This window comes from Agelaius tricolor, unplaced genomic scaffold (genome assembly GCF_023055355.1).
Source record: "Agelaius tricolor isolate 1412-34295 unplaced genomic scaffold, bAgeTri1.0.p SCAF_72, whole genome shotgun sequence".
Taxonomy (NCBI): Eukaryota; Metazoa; Chordata; class Aves; order Passeriformes; family Icteridae; genus Agelaius; species Agelaius tricolor.
The window spans coordinates 294974-318137 of NW_027269332.1; the positions used below are offsets into that span (position 1 = coordinate 294974).

Consider the following 23164-nt stretch of genomic DNA (forward strand, 5'->3'; position numbering starts at 1 on the left):
ACTAACCCAGGGCACCGGGTGCCACATCCAGCTGTTTCCTGAACACCTCCAGGGTTGTGACTCCAGCACCTTCCTCATCATCTGAGGTCCTCTCACCACTGAATTTTACTGGATAAGACTGGAAGCAGCTGTGGCTTAGATCAGGCAAATACAGCACGTACCAAAACCTCATACAGGCATTTAAAACCCCAAAGAACTGCACTTTTTCCTTCAGCTACGGCAAAGCAAACAAATGATGCCCATCCTATAACCTAGTTCCAGCTGGAGTTCTGCTCTAGGTTACAGAGTCACAGCCTGGCTGAATAAGAATCCCTGCAGTCTCACCTGGTCCCACCTCCCTGCTCAGGCAGGGCCAAGCCAGAGCCCAGGGCACAGGGTGCTGTCCCAATGGCTCTGGGATCTCCACAGCCTCTCTGGACAGTCCTGGTCACTGCACAGCGAAGAAGCTCTCACATTCCTGGGCATCAGGTCCTGCCCATTGCTGGCCCTGCTCTGCCCTCCCTGCACACAGGGACACACAGCCTGAGGGCCCCTCCCCAGGCTGGGCAGCCCCAGCTCCCTCAGCCTCTCGCCACCAGAGAGATGCTCCACTCCCCAAATCATCTTTGCTGCTCCCCAGAAGCTCCATGGCTCCTGTCCAGAGGAGCCCAGAGCTGGACACTGCAGGTGACCCTCACCAGGACTGAGCAGAGGGGCAGCATCACTCCCTGACCTGCTGCCCCTGCTCTTCCAAGGCACCCCAGGACACCATTGCCTGTCTTCTCCTCCAAGCTCCTGGACAGCCTTTGGCCCACCAGGTCCTTCCCTGCAGAGCTGCTCCCAGCTGGCCATCCCCAGCCTGTGCTGGGGCTGCTCCTCCCCAGGTGCAGGACCTGCATTTGCCTCTGTTGAATTTTAGGCAGTTGTTCCCTGTCCATCCCTCCAGCCTGTCAGGGTCCTTCTGAAGGGCTGGGGATCTCCTCCCAGCTTGGTGTCACCAGTGAACCTGCAGAGTAAGCAAACTCAGATTCTGCTCTTCCCTCAGGTAACTGCTCACTACCTACCCCAACCACAGCAGAGAGGTGAAACCTGTCTCTCATGGGATATGCAGAGGAGCGCCCCGCAAGAACCAAGCATATAAAAAGCATATATTTTTATAAAAGCACCTTGCTTTTATAAAAAATATTACCTCTCCTGACAATGTTTGTTTTATCTGTGTTCCTATACCTTCAAAGCCATGACAAAGCTATCAGAATAACATGAGAACATTATTTCACAGTGTTACTACAGAGAGAAAAAAGCCATCTATACAACAAAAGAACAGGCAGCAGCAAAGCAACTGCAGCTCCTGCCTGACACCAACGACGAGCAAATGATTTTACAGTTCAGAAACTGACCATGAAAATGGGTTCTTTTCTAGAACCCTGTGAATTTCACTCCAGGTGTGCAGATGGCTCTGCTATTGGACTAATGGAGCAGGGCTCCCATGGAAGGAGGCTGTCTGTCTCTGTGCAGGGTTCCTGTGCCCACAGCAGGGTAAAGCAGAAGTGCCAGAAGCATTACAGTGTGGGGAACAGGAGCAAAATGGGATCTGTGCTCCTTGCCTGCACCCCTGCAATGCCTCTGCCCCTGGGGTGTGTGCTCAGCTGCAGGCACTGCACACAGGTGACAGCAGCCCAGGAAGCACTGCTGGGAGTCAGCTGGTCCCTGAACCGTGAGTAAAAGGCAGCTGGAAAGAGATACTGATAAACACCGAAGAACAGCAGCAGCAGGTGGGGAGACAAGGGGACTACCTAAGAGGGAATGCAGAGACAAAAGTGTGGTGAGAAAAGAAGGATAAAGAACTGAAGCAGCAGACCTGGGAGCTGTCATCATTCCCCACTAGAGAAGGGGACAATGATCCAAAGGAATACTGAGGGTAGCAATGACAAAAGCCAGCACAAAAGTACACTGGAATGAGAGAGTTTTGAAAAAATACTGATTTCCTCTCACCCTCTTACCTGTAACAGAATTAACCACATATACACTTTTAATAGAATGTACATGCTAGTTCACATTACTCCTATACTACCAAAATCCCTGTTGCTATTAACAAAAGGTGTATTTACTGCTTTTTTTACTTTTTTTCCCCTCTCAGTCAGACACCAGGCACTGAAAGATCCTGTCCCAACTGACAGGCCAGAGTTTTGCTCTTGCACACTTAAAGACAAAGTGTCTCTTTTGAGAACTTGTGTAATCAAGACCTCTCTGTGAGGTGTCTTGGCAAATCAGGCTTGATTTTGATCTGTCTTTTATACTGTCATCTCCATGGAGAAGTAAGGGTAGCAGAGTCATGTAGAACATTAGCCCCTGACAAATGCCTGACAAAAACCCAATTAAGCTGGTGACACTACTTAGGAGCAGGGCAACTTGCAGCCCAACTGCTTTTCTGCAGCTGGAGATGCTCTGAAGGAATGCAAATATAGCTCATCAGTGGGGAAAAAAAAACCTAAGTGGGATATGAAAGAAGAATCCCTGCTGAATAAAAAGGGCAGCATTTTTGGTAGCTCACATTTCTGTAAACATCTGTGCCTGCCATGGCTTGGCAGAGCTGCTCCAGCAGATGCCCTGCACTGCAGCTCCCCTCAGAGCCACCAGTGCAGAGTGGGCACAGCCACCACACCGAGGTCCCTGCCAGGCCCAGTGGCCTTTCAGGTCACCTTACCCTGGGCAAATATCACCCTCAACCAGAGCTGGCAGAGGGAATCAAGTGCACTGTTCCATAAAGCAGAGAGCCAGCAGTGCTCACAGGAAGGGGAAAGAAAAAAATATAGCAGGGACACAGTTATTAACATGCATCTTACAAACCAAATGAGTGTGAAAATCAAGTTTACATGGTTAGCAAGGGTAATATTGCATGGAGGTAACTGGCATATCAAACTTCAGAGCACAGGAAAAATAGAAAGAAGGGCCAAAAGCTAATGTTTGAAAGAATAAAACCAGGTACCATAGCCTGCATAGCTAATTACTGTGAATGAGGAGCTCCTTGCAGGATCAAAATGCTAATAATGAGGCAAGCAAGAAGGATCTAATTTACATTAGAGTAGACCCATGCTGAACACTTTCTAACTTTGCCTCTATATTTCTTACCTCTGATGAACAAAGACCCTTTGAAAGCACGAAAAGCAAGTTTCTGGTCTACTTGCAAACGTTATTTATTTTGTAGGCTTCACGTAACAGCAGGTTTCAGCAAAGTACTCAGCCTTACAAGTGCTCAGTGGGAGCACATATCAAACTTGAGAGGGAAACCAACATTGCTAATTATCACTAGATAGGGTTTTTCTACAACTTCCTCGTCTCTCAGAGGGTCTGTTCTCAAACAAACAGATATTTGACATGAAATTCACAAAACACAGGGACTACCTTGGCTCCATGACAACAATCTGGTGTAAATGCACACCTGAACATGGCAGTATCTGATCATATCTCAAGAGAATGTTGCAGAAAATAACACAGAATCAGATAACAGTTTGGGGGGGAAGGACCTTAAAGATTGAGTTCCAACCCCACTGCCATGGGCAGGGACACTGTCCACTAGACCAGGTTGCTCAGAGCCCCATCCTTAAATAGTTCCAGGGATGAGATATGCAGAACTTCCCTGTCTCAGTACCTCACCTCCCTCACGGTAAGGAACTTTGCTCAATATGCCATCCACACCCACTCTCTGTCAGTGTGAGGCCATTCCCCTGTCCTGTCTTTCCTGTGAAATATCTCTCTGCCCCTCTCTGCTGTAGGCTCCCTTCAGGCACTGCAAGGCCACAGGGAGGTCACCCCAAAGGCTGAACAATCCCAATTCTCCCTGCTGTCCTCCCAGCAGAGCTGCTCCATCCCTGTAATCACCTCTGGTGCTTCTCCTCTGCACTCACTCCAACAGGTCCATGGCCATGAAGGAATCCTCCTTCAGTCAGACTAGACAAAGAGAACTCCTTCACTACATAAAAACAATGGCTAATCGAGGCTGAGAAACTGGGGAAAAGGAAAAAGAAGGTAATTATTTGTTGTGCAAGAAGCCACAATACCAAAATTATGAGTCCTTAGCAGAACTGCACTCAGCAAAATGTTACAGGGCAAAATCCTGGCTGTGCTGAAGTCAGCTGGAACACTTCAGATGACTCAGAAGTAACCAGGCTTCACTTCCCCTATTTTACCACATATTTTAATACTCATTTTGCCACCACAGCTCCTTCTGTATTCATATACTGGCCAGAGTATCACAGGGGCTCTCTAGGTCTCTTCCTTTTTTTTTTTTTTTTTTTTGTTCTTTGTGTGAAGGAAAATGAATAGTGGTCCAGCATCTCTATTTGTTTACTGTGGGGGAAAAAGGGATTTTGCAACATTTCTTCCCCACAGACTCTACCTGAAGAAACCCTTATTTTAATTTTCTCCAGAGGTCTTCAGGCATAGATTTACGTATGCAATAACACCATGCACTGAATTGGAATGACCACGAGGTGCCTGAGGGAATTGCTACAAAGGCATCATACTCATACAATAATTATTTCTCTTTGGCTCTCTCATTTTGACTGGCAGAATCAGAGAACAGATCTCTGTAGCCTTTGCTTTTATTGTCTTCCTTCACCTCAACTGTCTCCTATTGAGCCCAGTCCCAACACCTAAATTTGCAGCACTGCTCCACAGTACCAAGCCACACTGTGCATAGAATAATCAGCAATACTAAATACTGAAATATTACATTAATTTAATAATGTCACTTGTTCAAGCAGAAAGGTGACATTAAGCTCTGCTTTGGAGTATTTGGTGCTGATGTGTTGTACCATTCCAAAGGATAAATCCAAGAATATATTTCTGAGGGCACCACACAGTTAATTGGCACATATTTTCCTTACAGACCATCAGAAAAACAAAAACATTCAGAAGTTTAAAAAAACCCCAGCTATTTGAGTAAAAGACTTGTGGTTGTTCAGCCTAGAGAAAAAGACTGTGGGGAGACTTGATAGCAGTCATATGTGGGAAAGAGAAGGGAAAAAAAACATCTCTTAACTTACAGCCAAGGGGAATTTCAATTTAGATGTCAGGAAATGTATTATGTGCATAAGGGCAGCAACCTACTAGATTGGACAGCCTGGTGGGTGGTAGAATTTCCATGAAGAAGCTGTAAAAAATATTAGAAATACTTATCTAATAATTTTTACAGCTTCTTCATGGAAAAACATGAAAGATGGGAGACTTAGGTTAGGTGGGAGACTTGGAAGAAACGGATCCTGGCAGAGGCTGCCCAGAGCAGCTGTGGCTGCCCCTGGGTCCCTGTCAGTGCTCAGGGCCAGGCTGGATGGGCTCTGAGCAGCCAGGTCTGGTGGGAGGTGTCCCTGCCCATGGGATATGAGATGATTGTCAAGGTCCCTTCACCCCAAACCATAACAGGCTGGCAGAGCTCTCTCAGCACCCCCTGCAGCCACTGGCTTGGCACAGGTTCCACTGAGGCTCCACCATGAACTGCTGCTGCCTTGTGCTGTGGTGCATCCCTGCCTCGTTCCTGGGGCTTGGCACTGGCCAAACCGGGCACCCGCAGCAGCCACTCACTCACCCTCCCCTGCCACAGCTGGGCAAGGAGAGAAAAAAATTAATGAAGGGTTCATGAGCTGAGCTGAAGCCATGGTCTTGGGCTTCAAGCCATCTGCAAAGCCAGGTATGTCTTTATGAAAATTGCTCTCCCCCACAACACACCCAGACTGGCACTGCCAACCACCCCCAGCCCCAAATGCCCACGGCTGGCAGAAATCTCCAGGACAGGCTTTGAAAAAGAAATTATAGAAGAAGAAGAAAAAAGACACCATTTCTGCACTGAAAATAACTATTTCTTTCTGCACTTGGGATTCACAGTTACATTACACAGGTCCAAATTGGCTGGGCCATTAAATGTCAAATGTTGGCTCAGTTCATAGCAGTACTTTCAGTTTCCTTGCCTTTGCCTGCCACTGCAGACCAACCCTTTGGCCACCACGCTCCAAAGCCACCTCAGGCTGGTAGTGACTGGCCAATCTGCAGCACAGATTTAATTGCCAAATTTCTCCTTAAATGATTCCAAAAGAGCATTGACTTTGTGGATCTAGAAGGAGAAAGCAGGCTGGATTCTTGGTCTGAGCAAGCTGCTCGTGCAGGATTTATGCAGTGCATCCTGACAGAAGAAAGGCACTACTGCCTTATTTTCCCTGTGCCCAAAATGCCACCGGGAAGCCAGTGCCTGCTGCACGGGAATCCTTCAGGTGATAAAAGCAGCTCCAGGAGAGAACCACAGCCCTTGCCCTCCCTGTCATATCAGGTGATAAGGACTCTAAATCAATAATACCTGGCTACACTGAGTCACATTCTGACCTGTGATGCAGCAGAGCTCCCATTGCATGGACAGCTGGGCTTACACTCCCCCTAAGCAGGAAGGCAAATTCCTCAAAGTCACCACACAACCTTCCTACAAGGTGTGTACCTTTGCTACCCCTTCTCAATAGCTTCAGCAGTGGCATAACCTTCCCTGACTTTGTCCAGGCCTGCAGACTCCACTAAGCCACACTTCCATCTGTGTTTAGGAATATGTGGGAGAAGGGGGGGCTGCACCTCTGCTACACAATAAATACCTTCTGAACGTAACCTGGCATCCTGCTATAGTCCAGCAAAATTTACATCACCCATACCAAGAAATCAAACACCAGCACCAAAAAAACCCCAATATATGTAGAGGTATGTAGCATTCCATAAATTCATACTCGTTATTCTGCCAGGTGGTAAGAAAGAGCTGGGCACAAAATGGACCCAACCCTAAGCCTCAAATAAGCCAGTACCGGTATTAAGCCTATTATAAGAAGTATCTTACCAAAAAAGGCAACTACTGCAGAGAGCAAATTAATGAAATATGCTGATCACTGAATAATTCAAATATATAGTCACATATACAGTAAAAGATCTTTAAACTGAACAATATGAATTTAAATTACAAATTTCATAAACAAAATCAAGGCCAAGAGGTGAATAGCATATAAAAGATAAAGCTTTCTCAAGAAGCAAAGGTTGCACTGCACCTATAGGTGAAAGTCTCAGTATATAGACAAGTTCACTGCCAGAAAAACCTCTGCATGGAGGAACAATCTCCTTTTAGTATCTTACCAGGTATATACAACTACAATAAAACAAACAAAGCAAACGGAACTGTGTTGCCCTTGGGCAGACTCAAACCCTCCCTTATTTCTATTTCTACACCCCCAGCCAGGCAGCTCAGATGCCCTGAAGTCACTCATAGCCATCACAAGTCTGGTGTCCCTGCAGCTTCTCATCTGTGCCCACTTGCTTTAATCATTCTTTTGCTTGCAACAGCTCCTGCTTCTAAAGCAGCAAGTTTATGTCCTCATAAAGCAGATGAACACTGACAAAAAAGCCCATAAAATTCCCAGGGCCTCTCTGTCCCTCTCTGCTAGCACTCCCACTTCCTTTTGGAGCTCAGCCTTTTTGCTCTGTGCTTGGCAACCCCACAGCAGAACATCCATAGCTGTGCCCAGCAGGTAGTGGAGAGATGATCCTCCAGGGAGGACATTTCAGTTGTGCAGGCAGTGGGTGGAGACGTGAGCTCCTGTGTGATCCAGGAAAGGGCGTGATGGATGCTCAGTCACTGTGGATCTGAGGCACAGAGGCTGAGGCAGGGCAGCCCTTCCTCTCTGCCTGCAGGCCAAAGTGACACTGCAGCCAGGCCCAGCCCCTCCCTGTCTCTGCCACATGTGGAAAGGGCAGCAACTATTCGTGTGTCTGCACTGACCTGGCCCTGCATTGCTGGCCAGGAGACACCCAGCAGCCAGGCTGACCAAAGTCCCCCTCAACAGGGACAGGCAGCAGCTCCTGGCTCCCACTGAGCCAACAGGGACAGGCAGCAGCTCCTGGGTCCCACTGAGCCAACAGGGACAGGCAGCAGCTCCTGGTCCCACTGAGCCAACAGGGACAGGCAGCAGCTCCTGGTCCCACTGAGCCAACAGGGACAGGCAGCAGCTCCTGGTCCCACTGAGCCAACAGGGACAGGCAGCAGCTCCTGGTCCCACTGAGCCAACAGGGACAGGCAGCAGCTCCTGGTCCCACTGAGCCAACAGGGACAGGCAGCAGCTCCTGGTCCCACTGAGCCAACAGGGACAGGCAGCAGCTCCTGGTCCCACTGAGCCAACAGGGACAGGCAGCAGCTCCTGGCTCCCACTGAGCTCAGCCCCACAAGGGCACGCTGCCCTTCCTTCATGTAATGACTCCACTCTAGACACACTCCAGCTCAAGCTTTCCAGCACAAACTGGATTTTCACCATCAGGTGTGGCTGCCCCTTGTCCCCATGGAGCAGTTTCACAAACTCTGGCTCTTGCTCAGCTGAGCAGCCAGGGCAGAGGATGCTCCATTACAGCATTTCTAACACACCACACAAACTGGTCCAATTACACAGCTCTTCATTAGTCAGGATGGAATCATAGTGAAGGCAGGGCTTTCTCTTAACTAAACATTAAGCCACATTTTTGTTTGGATCACCCTGATACCAATGGCTAAAGATTATCCAGGACTGAAGGTGATGCCTTACATTTTAGCTTTCATGTTATCCAGATTCTCTTCTGCATTCTGAGCTCCCTATGGAGTGTCAGCAGCTCTCCCCACAGCTCAGGCACACAGAGCAATCCTTCTCCAGCCCCAGAACCAAGGACACCACTGCAGCTTCAGCCCAAAAAGGGCAAACAGCAGAGAATGGAGGAGAGCAAACACAGGGTGGGACTGCATCACCTGGAGCTGGAACTGGACAATTCACCCCAACATGGAAATGGACCAAACCTTATAAAAGTGTGAAAACTCATGGCCCATCATCCATCCTGGGTGTAGGCATGGCCAGGCTCTTGCACTGCCCAAGGTGTACCCTTTGAGGCCTTTCAATAAATCCCTGCTTTATCCTTTACCTCTGCCCAGCCTCTGCTCCAGGGAGCCTCTGAAGGCACCAGAGGCTCCAAAAGAGCACAATTTGTCAGGTCTCTACAGATAGTACTGCATCTCCCAGTTTATGAAAAGCACTGTATAATACAATTGCTTGAATAATAAAAAAAATCCATTTGTTACTTTCCCAAAACACAACTGATATTTCACAATATTTAAATACCTCTTCACCTTTTAGTATACAACATTTTCCACATTTCCAATAACTAATGTTTAGCACATTTTCATTTTGAATCAATACATGTAGCCCAAATCAAGAACAGAGCTTGCATATTAATGTAAGCAGAGGGAGCAGGAAAAAAAATGAAGGAAGAAAAAAAAAAAAAAGGGACCAAAAGGGAAAGCAGAAAGAAATTCCCCCAAATCCTAACTAAATACAACTCAAAGGCACACAAGGTGGTACCTATTTAGGCAACAGAATTAATGGAAATAGAAGTTAAAGCTGCTTAAAAGAATGTCTGTAGACTTAAAATTTATGTCCACATCCAAGGCATCAAGGAAAAGTACCACAAATGACAGCCAATATTTCACTGTATTTCTCCAAGCAGTTCTCAATTACAGAGCATTACTGAGAACAGAGCACATCCAAAACCAACAGCAGGGCAGCAATTGCTGGGCTTTCCTGGTATTCCCAGAACGCAAAAAGGAACTAAGCCTGCAGACTCCACAGCAAACTCCCTTTCCACACCTGACCTTTTTTCCCCTGAAATATTTACAAATTGTTCTACCTGCTGCAGGCTGTAACTGTAAGAGCAGAGAATTTGCCTGGAAACAGCAGCAGCAGGACAACCCAAAACCCCTGGCTAAACAAAAGATGCTGTGAGCATCCAGGAAAAACCAAATAAGCTCCCAAAATTTAACCGGTACCCTGAATGAAAAACACAAATCACACAGCCCAATCATCAAGTAAGTCACTGCTACCCAACACACCATTCAGAAAATGTCAGAGAATGTCTCCATTTTACATTTACAATTAGAGCAACCTTTTCTCTGTTTTTATATTAGTGGTGGGATTTTAAACTTCAAATAAATATTTGTATTATATGTGTGATTTGGAAAATGTCATCTTTCTCCTGATCACAACATATCCAGAAACAGATGCCACACTTGCCAGGTTGTTTTTTTTTTGTGACTGGCAGGTTTTTTTTTTTATTTCTCTAGCACTATTTGTGATGACTATTCATGAGGATCTCAGTGCAAGTAGCCACTCTTGTTACTGACAGCTTCTGCAAGCAAAACTTTACAAGGGATCTGAGCAGCTGAGGAACCATAATTTAGTAATTTAAAATCATTTACTGGTACCAAAAGTGTCTAACTGCTTAAGTAAAATACAATGAAACCAGAACAGTTTTTTCAATGAATAATTTCATTTTGCCAGATTAAAAAGTTAAAGTCTGAAATGTCTTTTGAAATGTATTCACCCCTCTACCCTCCAAAACAATACCTAACAGAGTGAAAGGTAACATTTGGTTTAACTGGGGTTTTTAACCCCTTGGGGATGGAGAAAAGTGACCTCAGAGATTGACCTCAGTTCTTCCTTGCTATAGGCTTTTGCCAACAAGCACCAAAAATCAGATATTTGCACAAAGACCTAACTATTGGGGTGAGCAGTTTTTTCCTCTCTAATGCTAGAGGTAGTGTGAAATTTGGTCTTGAAGCTCTAAGGAGGACAAAAATAGCACGGAGTGAAAAATTATTTCAAAAAACCACTTGAAACAGGGACTTGGTGCATTATTCTCTAACCCCAAAGCAGCTGAGTGCTGGTTCACACATCCCTCACGTGGTTTTGTGTTACATCCAGCCCATGGTGGGGTTACACCCTGCTCCCAGAGCAGCTGGAAACCCCTGCAGGAATCTCTGGGGCTGCTCCCACCATCCCAGCCCATGGTGAGCCCAGGCTGTGGGAAGGGTCTGTCTGTCTGTGTGTCTGTCTGTGCCAGCAGGGGCTGCAGGCCTGGGCTCTCAGCAGCACCCAGCCCTGCCCTATCCACAGTGGGGACAAGGCCCCTCCCAAGCCACCCTGGAGCTGCAGTGCCAGCCTGGCTGCTCCTGGCTGCTCCCTGCTGCAGGGAGGGATGGGGCACTCGGTGCCAGAGCCCATTCCTGCTCCCCACACCTCATTCTCAGCATCCAGGGCTAAAAGCACACAGAGGGCAGGCTGAGAGGAGCTGCTTCCAGCATCTGCTGCTTCATGCAAAACCCTGCCACATCCTATTTGGTCCTCATAAAGTGAAATGCAGCACTCCATGACTATTGCCACATAAAAGCTTTTCTCTTCTGCAAATTTCTCCCTTGGTGGTTCAAAAACTTGAGAAAAGAAAAGGAGTAATATAATCACTCAAAGTCTGAGGAAAAAGGAGGAAGCAACAGAGCTGATAAAAAGAAACCCCAACAGCTGAAGTATTACATTTAAAAAAAAAGTTAAAATGAAATGTCCTAACTCCATCAAAACCTTTCAACCTTTTCACTTCAAAGAAAAATTGAAAACCTAATGAAGTGATTCTAAATTTATATTTTCATGAAATAGCATTTCTAGTGGAAAAGCACTCTGTCAGAAAATGTTGACCCAGCTGTAAGAACTTCATCTACAGACTGCTCAAAAGAAAAATTATGCTGTTTTGTATTGCTCACATTCAGAAATAAGTGACATTTTACATGTTAACTTTGGACATATTTAATTTTCCATAAGATCAAATACATCAAGTTCCCTACTGAATTTTGAGTTACATTATCCTCTAAGTTAGTCACTGGTTCAGGACTGAGAAATCTGCAATCACCAATTTTTATTTATTCCAGAGGAAATATTTTTTGATTATATCAACATAACTGTGGGCCCCTTACATTCCTGCTACATCCCCACGGCATTTCAGAGTATTAACCACATCTTTGAATTGTTTTAAGCTTCTGGGTACTTTTGAAAGGAATATTCATCTTCAGGAAAATTGCTTGCAAGCAAGCTAATAATAGACACCACTCTTCAAAGAAGGAGCCTGAAAAATTCAGGCAAGTGCTTCCCTTGAAACCAAGAGAGAAGCAGAAAAATGCATTTAAAAATTAACTGCAAATAAATCCCCCTTGGCTTTTAAGCCTACCAGGATTTAGTCTGATAAAGGCCTGCAAAATTCCTCTGGGCAAAGGGCATGGGAATAACACATCAAATTGGAGGCAGTGGTACTTGCAAGGAAAGGAGGAGCAGCACTTGGGAGAAACAGACTGCCCATCACCTCACCACAGGGACAGCATTCCTGGGGGTGGGAGCATGATGCAAATTCCCCTTTTCCACCCCCAACCCCACAGCAGCACCCACCCAGCCCCTCTGCAGCCTCTCCTCAGCCTGACACACCTCAGGACACCAAGGCCCAGCTGCTCAGCCCGTGCTGTCCCCCAGGAGTTTCTCTCTGCAGCACTTCCCACATATTCACTCTTTATCTCTGCTGATAAGCTTTAGGACAGGTCTTAGGGCCCTGGGGAGCAGTGGAGCTGCACAGAGCACGATTTCTCTCTGACCTCTGTGAAGGAGCCCATCCAGCAAGCTGCTCTGTGCTGTGAGGACACTTCTGTGGCCAAGCAGAGTGCTTGGATTTAATAAAAAACCCCAAATCTGAACTCCCCAATCTGTCACAAACCAGTCAGCTCCCTCTGCCAGCCCAGGTGGGACTTCCCTGAAGCCTTGGGCAGGACACACTCTGAGCCTGCTGCCAGCATCCTGTGGTGCAGAGTTCTGCCAAGGACCCTGGTCTCTCCAGTGCACAGTGCAGCAGAGCAGCAGCACATCACACTGGTGATCACAACCAAAGCTCACAGGCACTGCTCTGCAGCACACCAACTCTCCATCGGGCCCCAGAAGTCTGCAGGGAGTCCCAAACCCACGGCCAGGCAGGCTCCAGCAGCTGCTGACCGCTGAGCTGGGCAGGCTGAGGGCGCAGAGCTCCCTCTCCCAGCCCAGGGCAGCAGGCACAAGCGAGCAGAGGGAGCCCCTGGCACCCTGAGCAGGCTCAGCTGCAACAGAGCTGCTCTGGATCCTGTCAACGCAGACAGGGGCTGCTGCCATCATCTCCCCGCCCCACCCTGCAGCTCCCCTCACTCCCCTGCATCAAACCAAACTCATTCCAAGCAATAACTCCGGCTTTGAGATCTAAAAGGTACTGTTAAAAACCGCCAAAAACTTTTCTTCCTTGCTAACTTCATCCTGCAAGTGAAACACTCTGCTACACATTTAACTGAAACGGCAACAATGAGAAGCCCCGTGTGAATGACTCCACACTGGGAGGCTGAATAAATCCCTAGACCTTGCATTGGACAGGTTACAGTAGCAGGTAAATCAATCATACAGCCACAAGTTCCGCTTTCTTTAAGCGTGTAGCCACATAAAGTATTTGTATTCAACAAACAAAATATAACAAACTCACTATTTAGTATCAGTTCCTGTGTTAATTAAAAATACAAGAAGCAGCCTACATCAGTATTACAAATTGCCAGCTCTCAAAAATCCTGCACTTAACCCAAAGCACCTTTGACAGACATTAATAACCAACCCCTTCCAACATTCAAAAATCACAGCAAGAACCAGCAGAGCCCAGCTGCTGGCTCTTGTTGGGCTTACATTGTTTGCCACCAATGAACTTCATGAGCTTGGGAGTACTTGGGGACACCTTCACACAAAGCTCTGTCCCCTCCTGGCTGCACAGCTGTGAACTGGAGCCACTGCAGGGGAGGGCTCAGGCTCACAGGGGCTGCAACCCCTGACTGAAGTGCAGAAATCACCCTCCTGAGACAGCCAGAACCAAACTCTTCAGAAATCAAGACAGGTGACCCAATTTCATCCCTTGTATACATTCCAAAGAAGCAGCCAGGGAAGCATTAACATAACCAAAATTTTCACAATATGGAAGTAAAAAATCAAATGCTGTTTGGTATTGAGAAATCAAGATACAATTTCTTAGCATATTTATACTTATTTGAATCATGTTACCATTTAGCATTTTAACACTTTAAATGAAAATAAAAGATGGTTACTAACCTGTGGGAAGAGAGAGTAAGTTGCATTGTCAATTGTGACAGAATATAAAAATTCCCCGTCAAACCAGAGGTTCTTTCCCATGGGGGAATTCATCTTTGTCATAGCAAAGAGCTGCCCAGGGTCACAGCATTCCTCCAGCAGCTTCCTAGAGCAGGGAACAAAAGAGTAAAGGCTATTAATTGGAGGCCTGTCACACCTCTGTTAATCACCACCCCCCACGCCCCTGCTCCTGCTGCCCTCAGGTGCTCCCAAGCCACAATTCCCAGCCAGCAGATGAACCATGGCACTCCTTTTTGCCTACACAAGAGCCACAAAACCTGCTCTTATTGCACAAACATCTTAGAAACAGGGAAAAAAAATAAACCTAAATTTTCATTCCAACTGACACACAAGCAAAACCAACATTCAGCAAAAGAAACTCCATCCCATACCCCAGCCTATTGTAATGGGTAAAAACTGGTCTCCAGCATATACAGAAATCAGACAAGCTCCTTCAAAAACTCCATCCAAGGAGCATAAATAGTCAGTACCAAAGGTTATTTATGAAGAGCAGGCCTCCTAAAGGCCCACAGCTGCAGAGCTAGGTAAGGCAGTGCTGGCACCCCTCTGCACGTGCTGCAGTGTCAGAGCCACCCAGTGTGATGGATATTTATAGAGAGTGGCTGTGCTCCCCCGTGCCCTGTGAAACCCCAGAGCCTCTCACTCCCTCATGGCCCAAAAATACTTCTCAGCCTGAGCAGAAACTGGAGAGCTGGTGAGGGGGTTGAAGGCTATCCTGAAAATTCTGTACCACAGCAAGCTCAGCAATTAAAATCCTAAACCACAGAATGATGGAAAGCTCTAAAGGCCCAGAATATCCTGTATTTCCAAAGCCTGCATGGCCTAGGCAGGGTGACATTCAGAGATGGATGTAAACACACCCTGCAGAATTCCACCACTACACTGGAATATTGTTATCATCTACATTCCTCATTTATTCAAAAGGTAATCCCAAAGAGACTGAACCATTTCCACTGGCTGCACAGGAGCTGGAAGCAGAAAAACCTCTATTAGTGACTACTAAAAAGCTTGATATAGCTGTACTCCTCTGCAAAAGAGGAGATTTTATTCAAAACAATAAAGTCATCCACAAAAATTTAAATTTAAAAAATGCTTAAAGTTTTAACAATACTTTTCATGTCTAAAAATTGGCATTTGAAAAAATAGGTTATTTTTCCCCTATCAAAAATTGATTTTGCTATAAGTTCATGATTCTCTGCAAATGTGTGAGTATTATTTTTCAGGCACACTTCAACTGAAGTAGCGATAAGTGCCCAGCAACAACATCCCTCAGAAGGCTGCAGATCCACAAGGGGACAAGCTGCTGCACGTTCCCATCTGGCTCTGATCCCCCAAAGGCCGGGACAGGGGAGCACCTGAGGCCCTTCCCAGGCTGGCAGGTGTGGGGTGCTGGAGCTGGTTCTGTCCCTGGGAGCAGGACCCAGCTCTGGGCCAGCCAGAGCAGCAATTCCCACCCCAAAACACCCATGGCTTCATCCCCACCCACCAAGGAAAGCCTTCACATCATCCTCCTGCTGCTGCCCAATAAAGCCTTCAGCACAGAACCGTGAAAAACAAATTACAGCCAATTTGAAACCTCTCACTGAATAACCTTTGCAAGACAGTGTAAAACAGGCATGGAATACTGTTCTAAACACAAGATTTGACAGTGGAGATTTTTCTGGCTGTCCACAAACCAGTTTGCAGATTTTGGAAAATTATTTCTCTCTCCTCTCAAGTGGAAAGAAAATAATTCTGCAGATTTTTCTATCCCCACAGCAACTCTTTCAAAAAACGTAAATTAATCCAAGATCAGCTGGAGCCATTTGTTACAAAGCTGTATAACACAATTACAGTTTTCCAGTGAAATTCTGCAACTCACACCTCCTCTGGAAGTCTGGTCTGAGCAAAAAGCACAAAGAAACCCCCAAATAACTTAGTGGAAAATTATCTAGGGGGTGTTTTATACTAATGAATCTTTTCTTGGCCAGGGTAGACTAAAGAGCTAAGGAACAGCTCTTTGTACAAGTCCCACCCTATTTATTAGGTGAGATAGGCATCCCTCCTCCTTCCCATCCCTCAAACACGTCCTTCCAGTGCCCATTGAATGCTTCATTAATAAACCCATTACAAAACGCAGTAGGGGTCTCCTGGAAGGGCCACAAGCAGGCAGGCCACTCCTTCAAGAATGAAGCTGTGTGCATGAACACAACAATCTTGTGCACTCGTGTGTGCTCTCTGTCAGAAAAGAACAATTTATCCCAAAGTTACAAAGCAAGAAAAGCTTCATAGGAAAATATTCATTGAAAAGCAGAACAGATTCAAATCCAAGCCTATAGCAGGATACTGTGCAGGATCAGGGAGACTGAGGTGCTTGCTGAGCTAGATTAAAACGTACAGCATAAATGTTATTGCAGAATGTGCAGAACTGCAGCAGCTTTCAGTCAGCAATCTCAACACACTGCAAGCATCCCTCCACTCACAGGACATAAACAATGTGCTTCTGGTTCAAAGTTCTCTCCAGTTCACAGAAGACCTGTCTGTGAGAGGAATTAATATTAGCATTGAAAAGGCACTGAGGGCCCTCAGATCCAAGAGCACTTGGGGGACAAATCCCTGCTTGTGAGAGAAGCAGGAGAAATGGTCCTTGGAGAATCTCACTTCAAGCCCCTCAGATTTCAGCTCTAATTGGGCACCAGGCAGGTCATTGAGCAAAAGGCACCCTCAGCACTGAGTTTGTAAACCTGAATTCACTCACAAATCTTTCATAAAACTCCCAAACTACTGATTCTCCACCTTAAGCTAACAAACTCTGCAGTCTGATTTCAGCCTGCAGACAGTTAATGCTTAATGGCACCCCGGTGTGACTCAAGTCCCAGTCAACAATGACACAGGAGCTATTTTGAACATCCCAAACGCAGCAAATATAGCAGCTGAAAGAAAAAATGGGCAATTCCACGGCATGGGCTGCAGCCAGGAGGTCCCAGCTCCCCTGCAGTGGGGGGGTCCTGCCTCCCCATCTGGGCACCATTTCTGCAGCTGCCCTGGGATGCTGTCCTGCACGGAGCATGGAAGCATCCCCAGCTCTGTGCAAGGCAGGGGGAGCAAAGCTCCTCCTCTCAGCTTTTCCCTTCTACATCCCTGCACGTGAGCTGTGCTGCATTCATGTGAAAGAGCAGAGCGATGGGGAGCCAGCAGCAGCAGGAGGAAGGCACCTGCACACAGATTCCAGAGGGAACTTCTGGGGGAGTCACCACCCCTGGAAGTGTTCAGAAAACAAGGATGGTCCAGAGCACAAGGATGGGGAGAGGACAGGAGAGACTACAGCTGGAAGCTGCTCCTGCAGGTCCCAGCAAATGCCAGCAGTGCCCTCACTGACCAAGGGCACTGATTCAACCACTGCACAAAAATGTTAACATGAGACTTAATATTTCATTACAGTATGGCTTTAATGGAGCGTTAAAATAATGACTGAGGCTCACATCCAAGTCTGAGATAAAAATAATCTCTGAAGTGAATTGCTTTAGTCAGACTCTGCTCAGCTGCCTGGATTTGGGTGGCATCATGCTAACCTTGATCTGGTGACTGCAGAACAGAGCAGGATGAGGATGTGGCAGCACAGCCTGACACAAACCTTCCCTTCACATGGCAGCTCCCATCCACCTCAACTTCCCTTGCTCTGCTTTGGGATCAAATGAAAGCCCAGGGGGAAAAAAAAACCAAAAAGTATCTGGCTTTGGAGTTTTGTCTGGTGCCAAGACAGAGCCATCAGGCCTTGGCTCACAAGCAGGGCTCTGTGGAGCTGCTGGAGTCCAGAGCACAGGCAGGCACCTGGGGAAGAGTTGCACAGATCCCTCTCAGTGCAATTTATCATTGCCTCCACCTACAGAGCCCAGCAGAGGCAGGGACACCACCAAGGCCCTCCTGCAGTCCTGTTTCCCAGCATCTGCATCTCCTATGGAAATACTTCAGGGACTAAAGTCAACAGTGGCTCTGAAACACGTCAGCCTTCACCACCTCTAACAGCCTGCCTCAAAATCTAATCCTGGAATTCTCCTCATTATGTCTTTGGTGTAATGTTTCCACAAGGATAACACATCCCCATGTTTTTGCAAGAAGTTTTGGTGGCAGGGGAAAAACCAAAACCACTGCTTAATAATGTCTTGTCTTTAGAAACCCTGATCAGAGTCTGGTTTTTTGGCAATTCAGCTTTTGGCTGATTTATAAATTATTTTTCCTCCCTCCTTTAAGAGTTCCTTAAAGGAGGCTGCTCAAATTTCAACCTCCCTTCTGATGAGCAAAAAGGATGGAGTTTGCTGAATTTCTTGCTATGAACAGAGCTTTTTACTCTTTCCATAATTCCTGTGGCTATTCTCTCTTTTTCAAGACCCACCCCTAAATATTTCATTCTAAACACAGCCTGGAAATATTATTTCTAGTGCAGCTACCCCCTGCTAACTCCAGGGACAAACTGACCTCTCATTACTCACACATCCCACACCAGACCAAAAATCTGGGCTCATATCCCATCTCCCAGAGCAGGCAGCAGCCAATGCCTGCAGCTCTAAGACAGCCCTCTCAAACACCACATAATGACCATTTTCCTGGCCATTTATTGCTCCAAGCTGGCAGTCTGGGAATTTTATGGCACTCCAAAATTCTACAAAGCCATCCAATAACAGTAAAATTGGTTCTACTACAGTCAGTGAGCTTGGAGCTGCAGCTGACATTTGGCTTCTGAAGATTCTGTGCAAACATTGCTGGGTTTGGTCACATACACTGAACCTGTCTTTCCTAGAATTCTCCTTTCCTAAAAAGCTCAACCCAATCCTTGCAACTGGGGATTAGTTTGAAGACTTCACTGAGACTTGGAGGTTCTCATGGTGCTTAAAGCACCTTACTACCCCAGGCATGCCACCCCACTCAAGATTAAATTGAAAATTATCCCCAGCACAACTGCTAGGGAATGTGATCTCAAACCCCCCCAAGGAAGATCAGTTGGAAAGTACCAAATGGATAAGAGAATGGCCAGTGCAAGTGCTCTGGATACCCACAAAAGCACACCAAACTGGGATTTTGGGACAACAGGCAGAGTTGGAGCTCCAGCTAAGACTCAGAGCTTTGCCAAATCCAACATCTAAATCAAGAATACGTTGCTGTGCAGAGGTTCACTTCTGAAAACACCCAGTTACCTACGCTTGGAGAATAGGTCTAAATGCAACAAAAAAGAAACATAAGAGTGGAAAGCACAGAGCAGAGCAGAGCTAATCTGCTTTACTCCCAGCCAAGGTCTCTGCAATATGGGAAGATTTTATGAAGACTGAAGTCATGACCGTATTCCTCCTCACATTTACTGTTCTATTGCTCCTTGGTGTGAAGCTTGCAGCCTATTCCAATGCCCCCTGCAGCAATTCCTGGAGTCTGGACTTTACGAGGATCATGCAATATTTCCCCAGCTTCCTCAAGAGAGGAAAGTTGTCAGGACAACAGAAAGGCTGCAGGCAGTAAATCATGCCTGGCACTGCAACCTGCATGAAAGGAAAGGGGCTGCATTGCAGAGACCACAGAATAAGGACAATTAATGAAAAACATTTCATTACCTTAGCAACAGAGCTGCTGTGACTTTTTAAAGTAAGAAATTAAACCACAAATTAATCATAAATTGCCAAATTAATAGTTGGGGAGGAAACTATGAAATCAAGAACTTGCACCTTTTCTCCATCATTGGTATCTTTTTAGAATTTTCCAGGCTTTTTTGAGGTGCCCAAAAGGGAAACAAAGTATTTTATTTAACCTGAGAATATAATTTTCACTACCTACTTTGGTTTATCCAGAGAATATTTGGGTTCTCATTACCTATTTTAAAATCACTGATCTGGTGCCACCCCCGCAGCAGAGTTCACAGTTCTGCTTCCCAGACTGCAGAAGAAGTAGAAAACTGTTTTTCCATCCTGTGGGATGATATGGTTCCCCTATCATGCCTGTGTATGGTTACCCTACCAAGCCTTGCTGCCTTGGCCATGAACAAACAAGCCCTGCTGCCTTCCAGAAGGCAAAATCTGAGCTGGCAGTCACTGCAGCGCCTCATCCTCATCTCTGACTGCATTAACTCTACTTTTTTTTAATATAAAAGTGATACATTTTTCTTCCAGGCACATTCAAAGTGTTATAGAAAGTGAGGGACTTGACTTTGATTGTACATTTAGGCACATTTAGATTGGAGAAATACAGATGAGGCTAAAATTTGCCAGGGACTACCTCTTTGATTGAACAATGTTTGTGAACTAGAAGAAACCAGGACACAAAGCTGAGAGAATGGAGATTTCTCCACCTGGAGAAGAGAAGGCTTTGGGGGGGACCTAATTCTGGTGCCTGCAGAGAGCCTACAGGAATGATGGAGAGGGGCTATTTCCAAGGGTGTGGAGTGAAGGACAGGGGGAATGGCTTCACACTGACAGAGAGGGGGTTGGGATGGGATATTGGGCAGGAATTCCTCCCTGTGAGGGTGGCAGGCCCTGGCACAGGTGCCCAGAGCAGCTGGGGCTGCCCCTGGATCCCTGGCAGTGCCCAAGGCCAGGCTGGACACTGGGGCTGGGAGCACCTGGGACAGTGGGAGGTGTCCCTGCCATGGCAGGGGGTGGAATGGGAGGATCTTTGAGGTTTGCTCCAACCCAGGCCATTCCAGGACTCTGTACTGAGTCCATAAAAGCCTACCAGATCACCTGACAAGCTTTCAGCTTACCTTGCCTCCTGCCAATTCTTTTACTTAAATATGGAGCAGCTTTGATCTGAAAAGCTACTGCAACACAGAATTGTTCACTTCCTTCCAGAGAAACACAGTTTGATTCATGCAAACTTGCCTCAAATTCCTCTGCACAAAGCCTGCTTGCAAGCTCTGAAATACAAATTATAAGGTATGAATTCTGGATTATGAATTCCAGGGCTTGGTCAGATGAAGTTTTTCGAAGACTCTCAATTTCAGATGTATCAAAGAGCTGCATTACAAGGAAACCACCACAAACTGTGACTAGCAATAGAGAAGATGCCAGCACCAGCAGGCCCCAAATACAGCAGTGCCACAGCAGCCACAGGACTCCAGCTGTGCCACGGCACTGGAAATGCAGACTGAGCTCATTCCAAACCCTCCCCACGGAGAGCACAGCTTTTAGGGTGGGCTCCATCTCAGCCTGCCCTCTGATGGCCACAAAGGCCACCCTTAGGGTGGGATCCATCTCAGCCTTCCCTCCCTGATGGCCACAAAGGCCACCCTTAGGGTGGGCTCCATCTCACACTGCCCCTCTGACAGCTACAAAGGCCACCCTTGGGGTGGGCTCCATGTCACACTGCCCTCTGATGGCCACAAAGGCCACCCTTGGGGTGGGCTCCATCTCAGCCTTCCCTCCCTGATGGCCACAAAGGCAGGAGTGGCCCAGGTCCCCCACCTGCCGGCTTTGCTCTCTATTCCAGCCCACGGAGCCAGGCCAGCTGCTGGGGAGTCAGAGGGGGCTCCTGCAGCAGAGGTGAGCTCTGAGGAGGGGCTGCAGCCCCGTCTGATGGGTTCCACCTCTGCCCACACAGCCCTCAGCAGATGAGCTGGAGCAGCTGCACTGACAGGAGACTTTGTCACAGAGCATTCAGAGGCAAAGTGAGCGAGGCAGGGGAGGAGATTAATTGCTACATGTGCTATCCTTTTTTTTTTTTTTAATCTTATGAAGCTGGCAGGAGGAGAGCAGTTCTCACAGATATGAGGTGAAATTAATGACCAGCTGTCTTGCAAAACAGCAGAACCATCAATGGAGACACAAAGTTGCACTGCATGAGCTGCTGCCTCAGGAGGCAAAAATCAGCTGTTCTCCCCCCTTCCTTCCAAAGAAATCACCGCTTGCTTTGGGCCACCTCGAGCACAGAGAAATATCTGGCCTCAACAAGGGCACAGGGTGGCTGTTTTCTTTCAGGAGAGGGAGATTCACTAAAAATTAATTGAGCAGCTCTAATCTTACATTTGAGCTTGCACTCAAGTGCTGATGAGTCCCCCCTGGATCCAAGCAGTCAATTATCACACCACAGTGAGTTCCCCACCTGCTCCTGCAAGCCAGATGAGAGCCCTGTAAGTAATGCTCCTTGCAAAAGTGCCCCTGTGCTCCAAGCCAAAACACTCCATCGAGTGCTTGTCACTGATCTGATCAGCTCAGTCGTGCCCCTTGATAAAAAAGGGGAACAAAACAGAAAGAAAACTAAAATTTCCTTCTTTACATTGATTTCCTAAAAGCTGAGGCAACAGAAATGAAGGGGAAAGGAAAACTCCTGCACTTGTCACTCCAAGTGGCTTTTGATGCAAAGCCTGTGTGTGACCCAGCAGCCACTGCCTACACACATGACAGAGACAAGAATATGCACAAATACCTCAGGAAAAGGCATGAAAAAACAATAAATACAATACATCTTCAAAGGCATATGAAGGTGCACATCTGGAGAACAGTTTTAACCCATCAAAGATGGATGAATAAATCTGAAGGAACAGACTGAAGGAAGCCCAGATCTGAAGGGAAGCTTGTTCCTCTCATTTCTCAGACACTGCTTCCCACATCCCATAACTCTCAATTGTTCAGGAGGGGAATGAGCTTTTCCTGGTTGGAAGCATCCATCTGATGCCTAGCAGCCAGCAGGATGAGCTGATCAGCCAAACAAAATAGGAAACCTTGAGCTTGACCTCTCTCTTTTATCCAGTTTTTCATTAAACTGGTAGGAACTCACTACCCTTAAGACTTCTATTATTCTATTTAATTTGGATAAAATCTGCCAGTGAGAGAAATGTCTTACAGTGACAGGGTTATGATTTGAGATTTCAGTTTTATCACATTTCCTACTGACTGAAAAGGCAAAAATAATCCATAAATGCCAAATAATGCCTTGCTTTGGCCTCCTTGAGGTGGACGCTGCCAGAACAGTGTGCTCTTTGTTGCCTCTGTGCACCCAGAATTACACACCAGTCAAGCTGCAATGGTCTGATTTGGGGTGAGAGCCAGGATTTAATGCACCACCAGGCACTGACACTGGACTCCACTTCCAGGCCTGGCTGCTGGCACCTCCAGCACCACCTCTGCCAGCAGCTGAGCCCCAGCTGGCCCGGCACC

The 23164-nt window shown here is 46.8% G+C and overlaps 1 protein-coding gene across 1 annotated transcript in view; it reads right to left on the bottom strand.

Annotated features, from left to right (window-relative positions):
- The window catches only part of ST8SIA1 (ST8 alpha-N-acetyl-neuraminide alpha-2,8-sialyltransferase 1), a 107016-nt gene that overhangs the window by 66461 nt on the left and 17391 nt on the right, over positions 1 to 23164 (bottom strand). The window contains exon 2 of the mRNA XM_071417986.1: positions 13992 to 14136. Coding sequence (XP_071274087.1) covers positions 13992 to 14136 — 145 coding nt within the window. The remainder of the gene's footprint in view (positions 1 to 13991; positions 14137 to 23164) is intronic.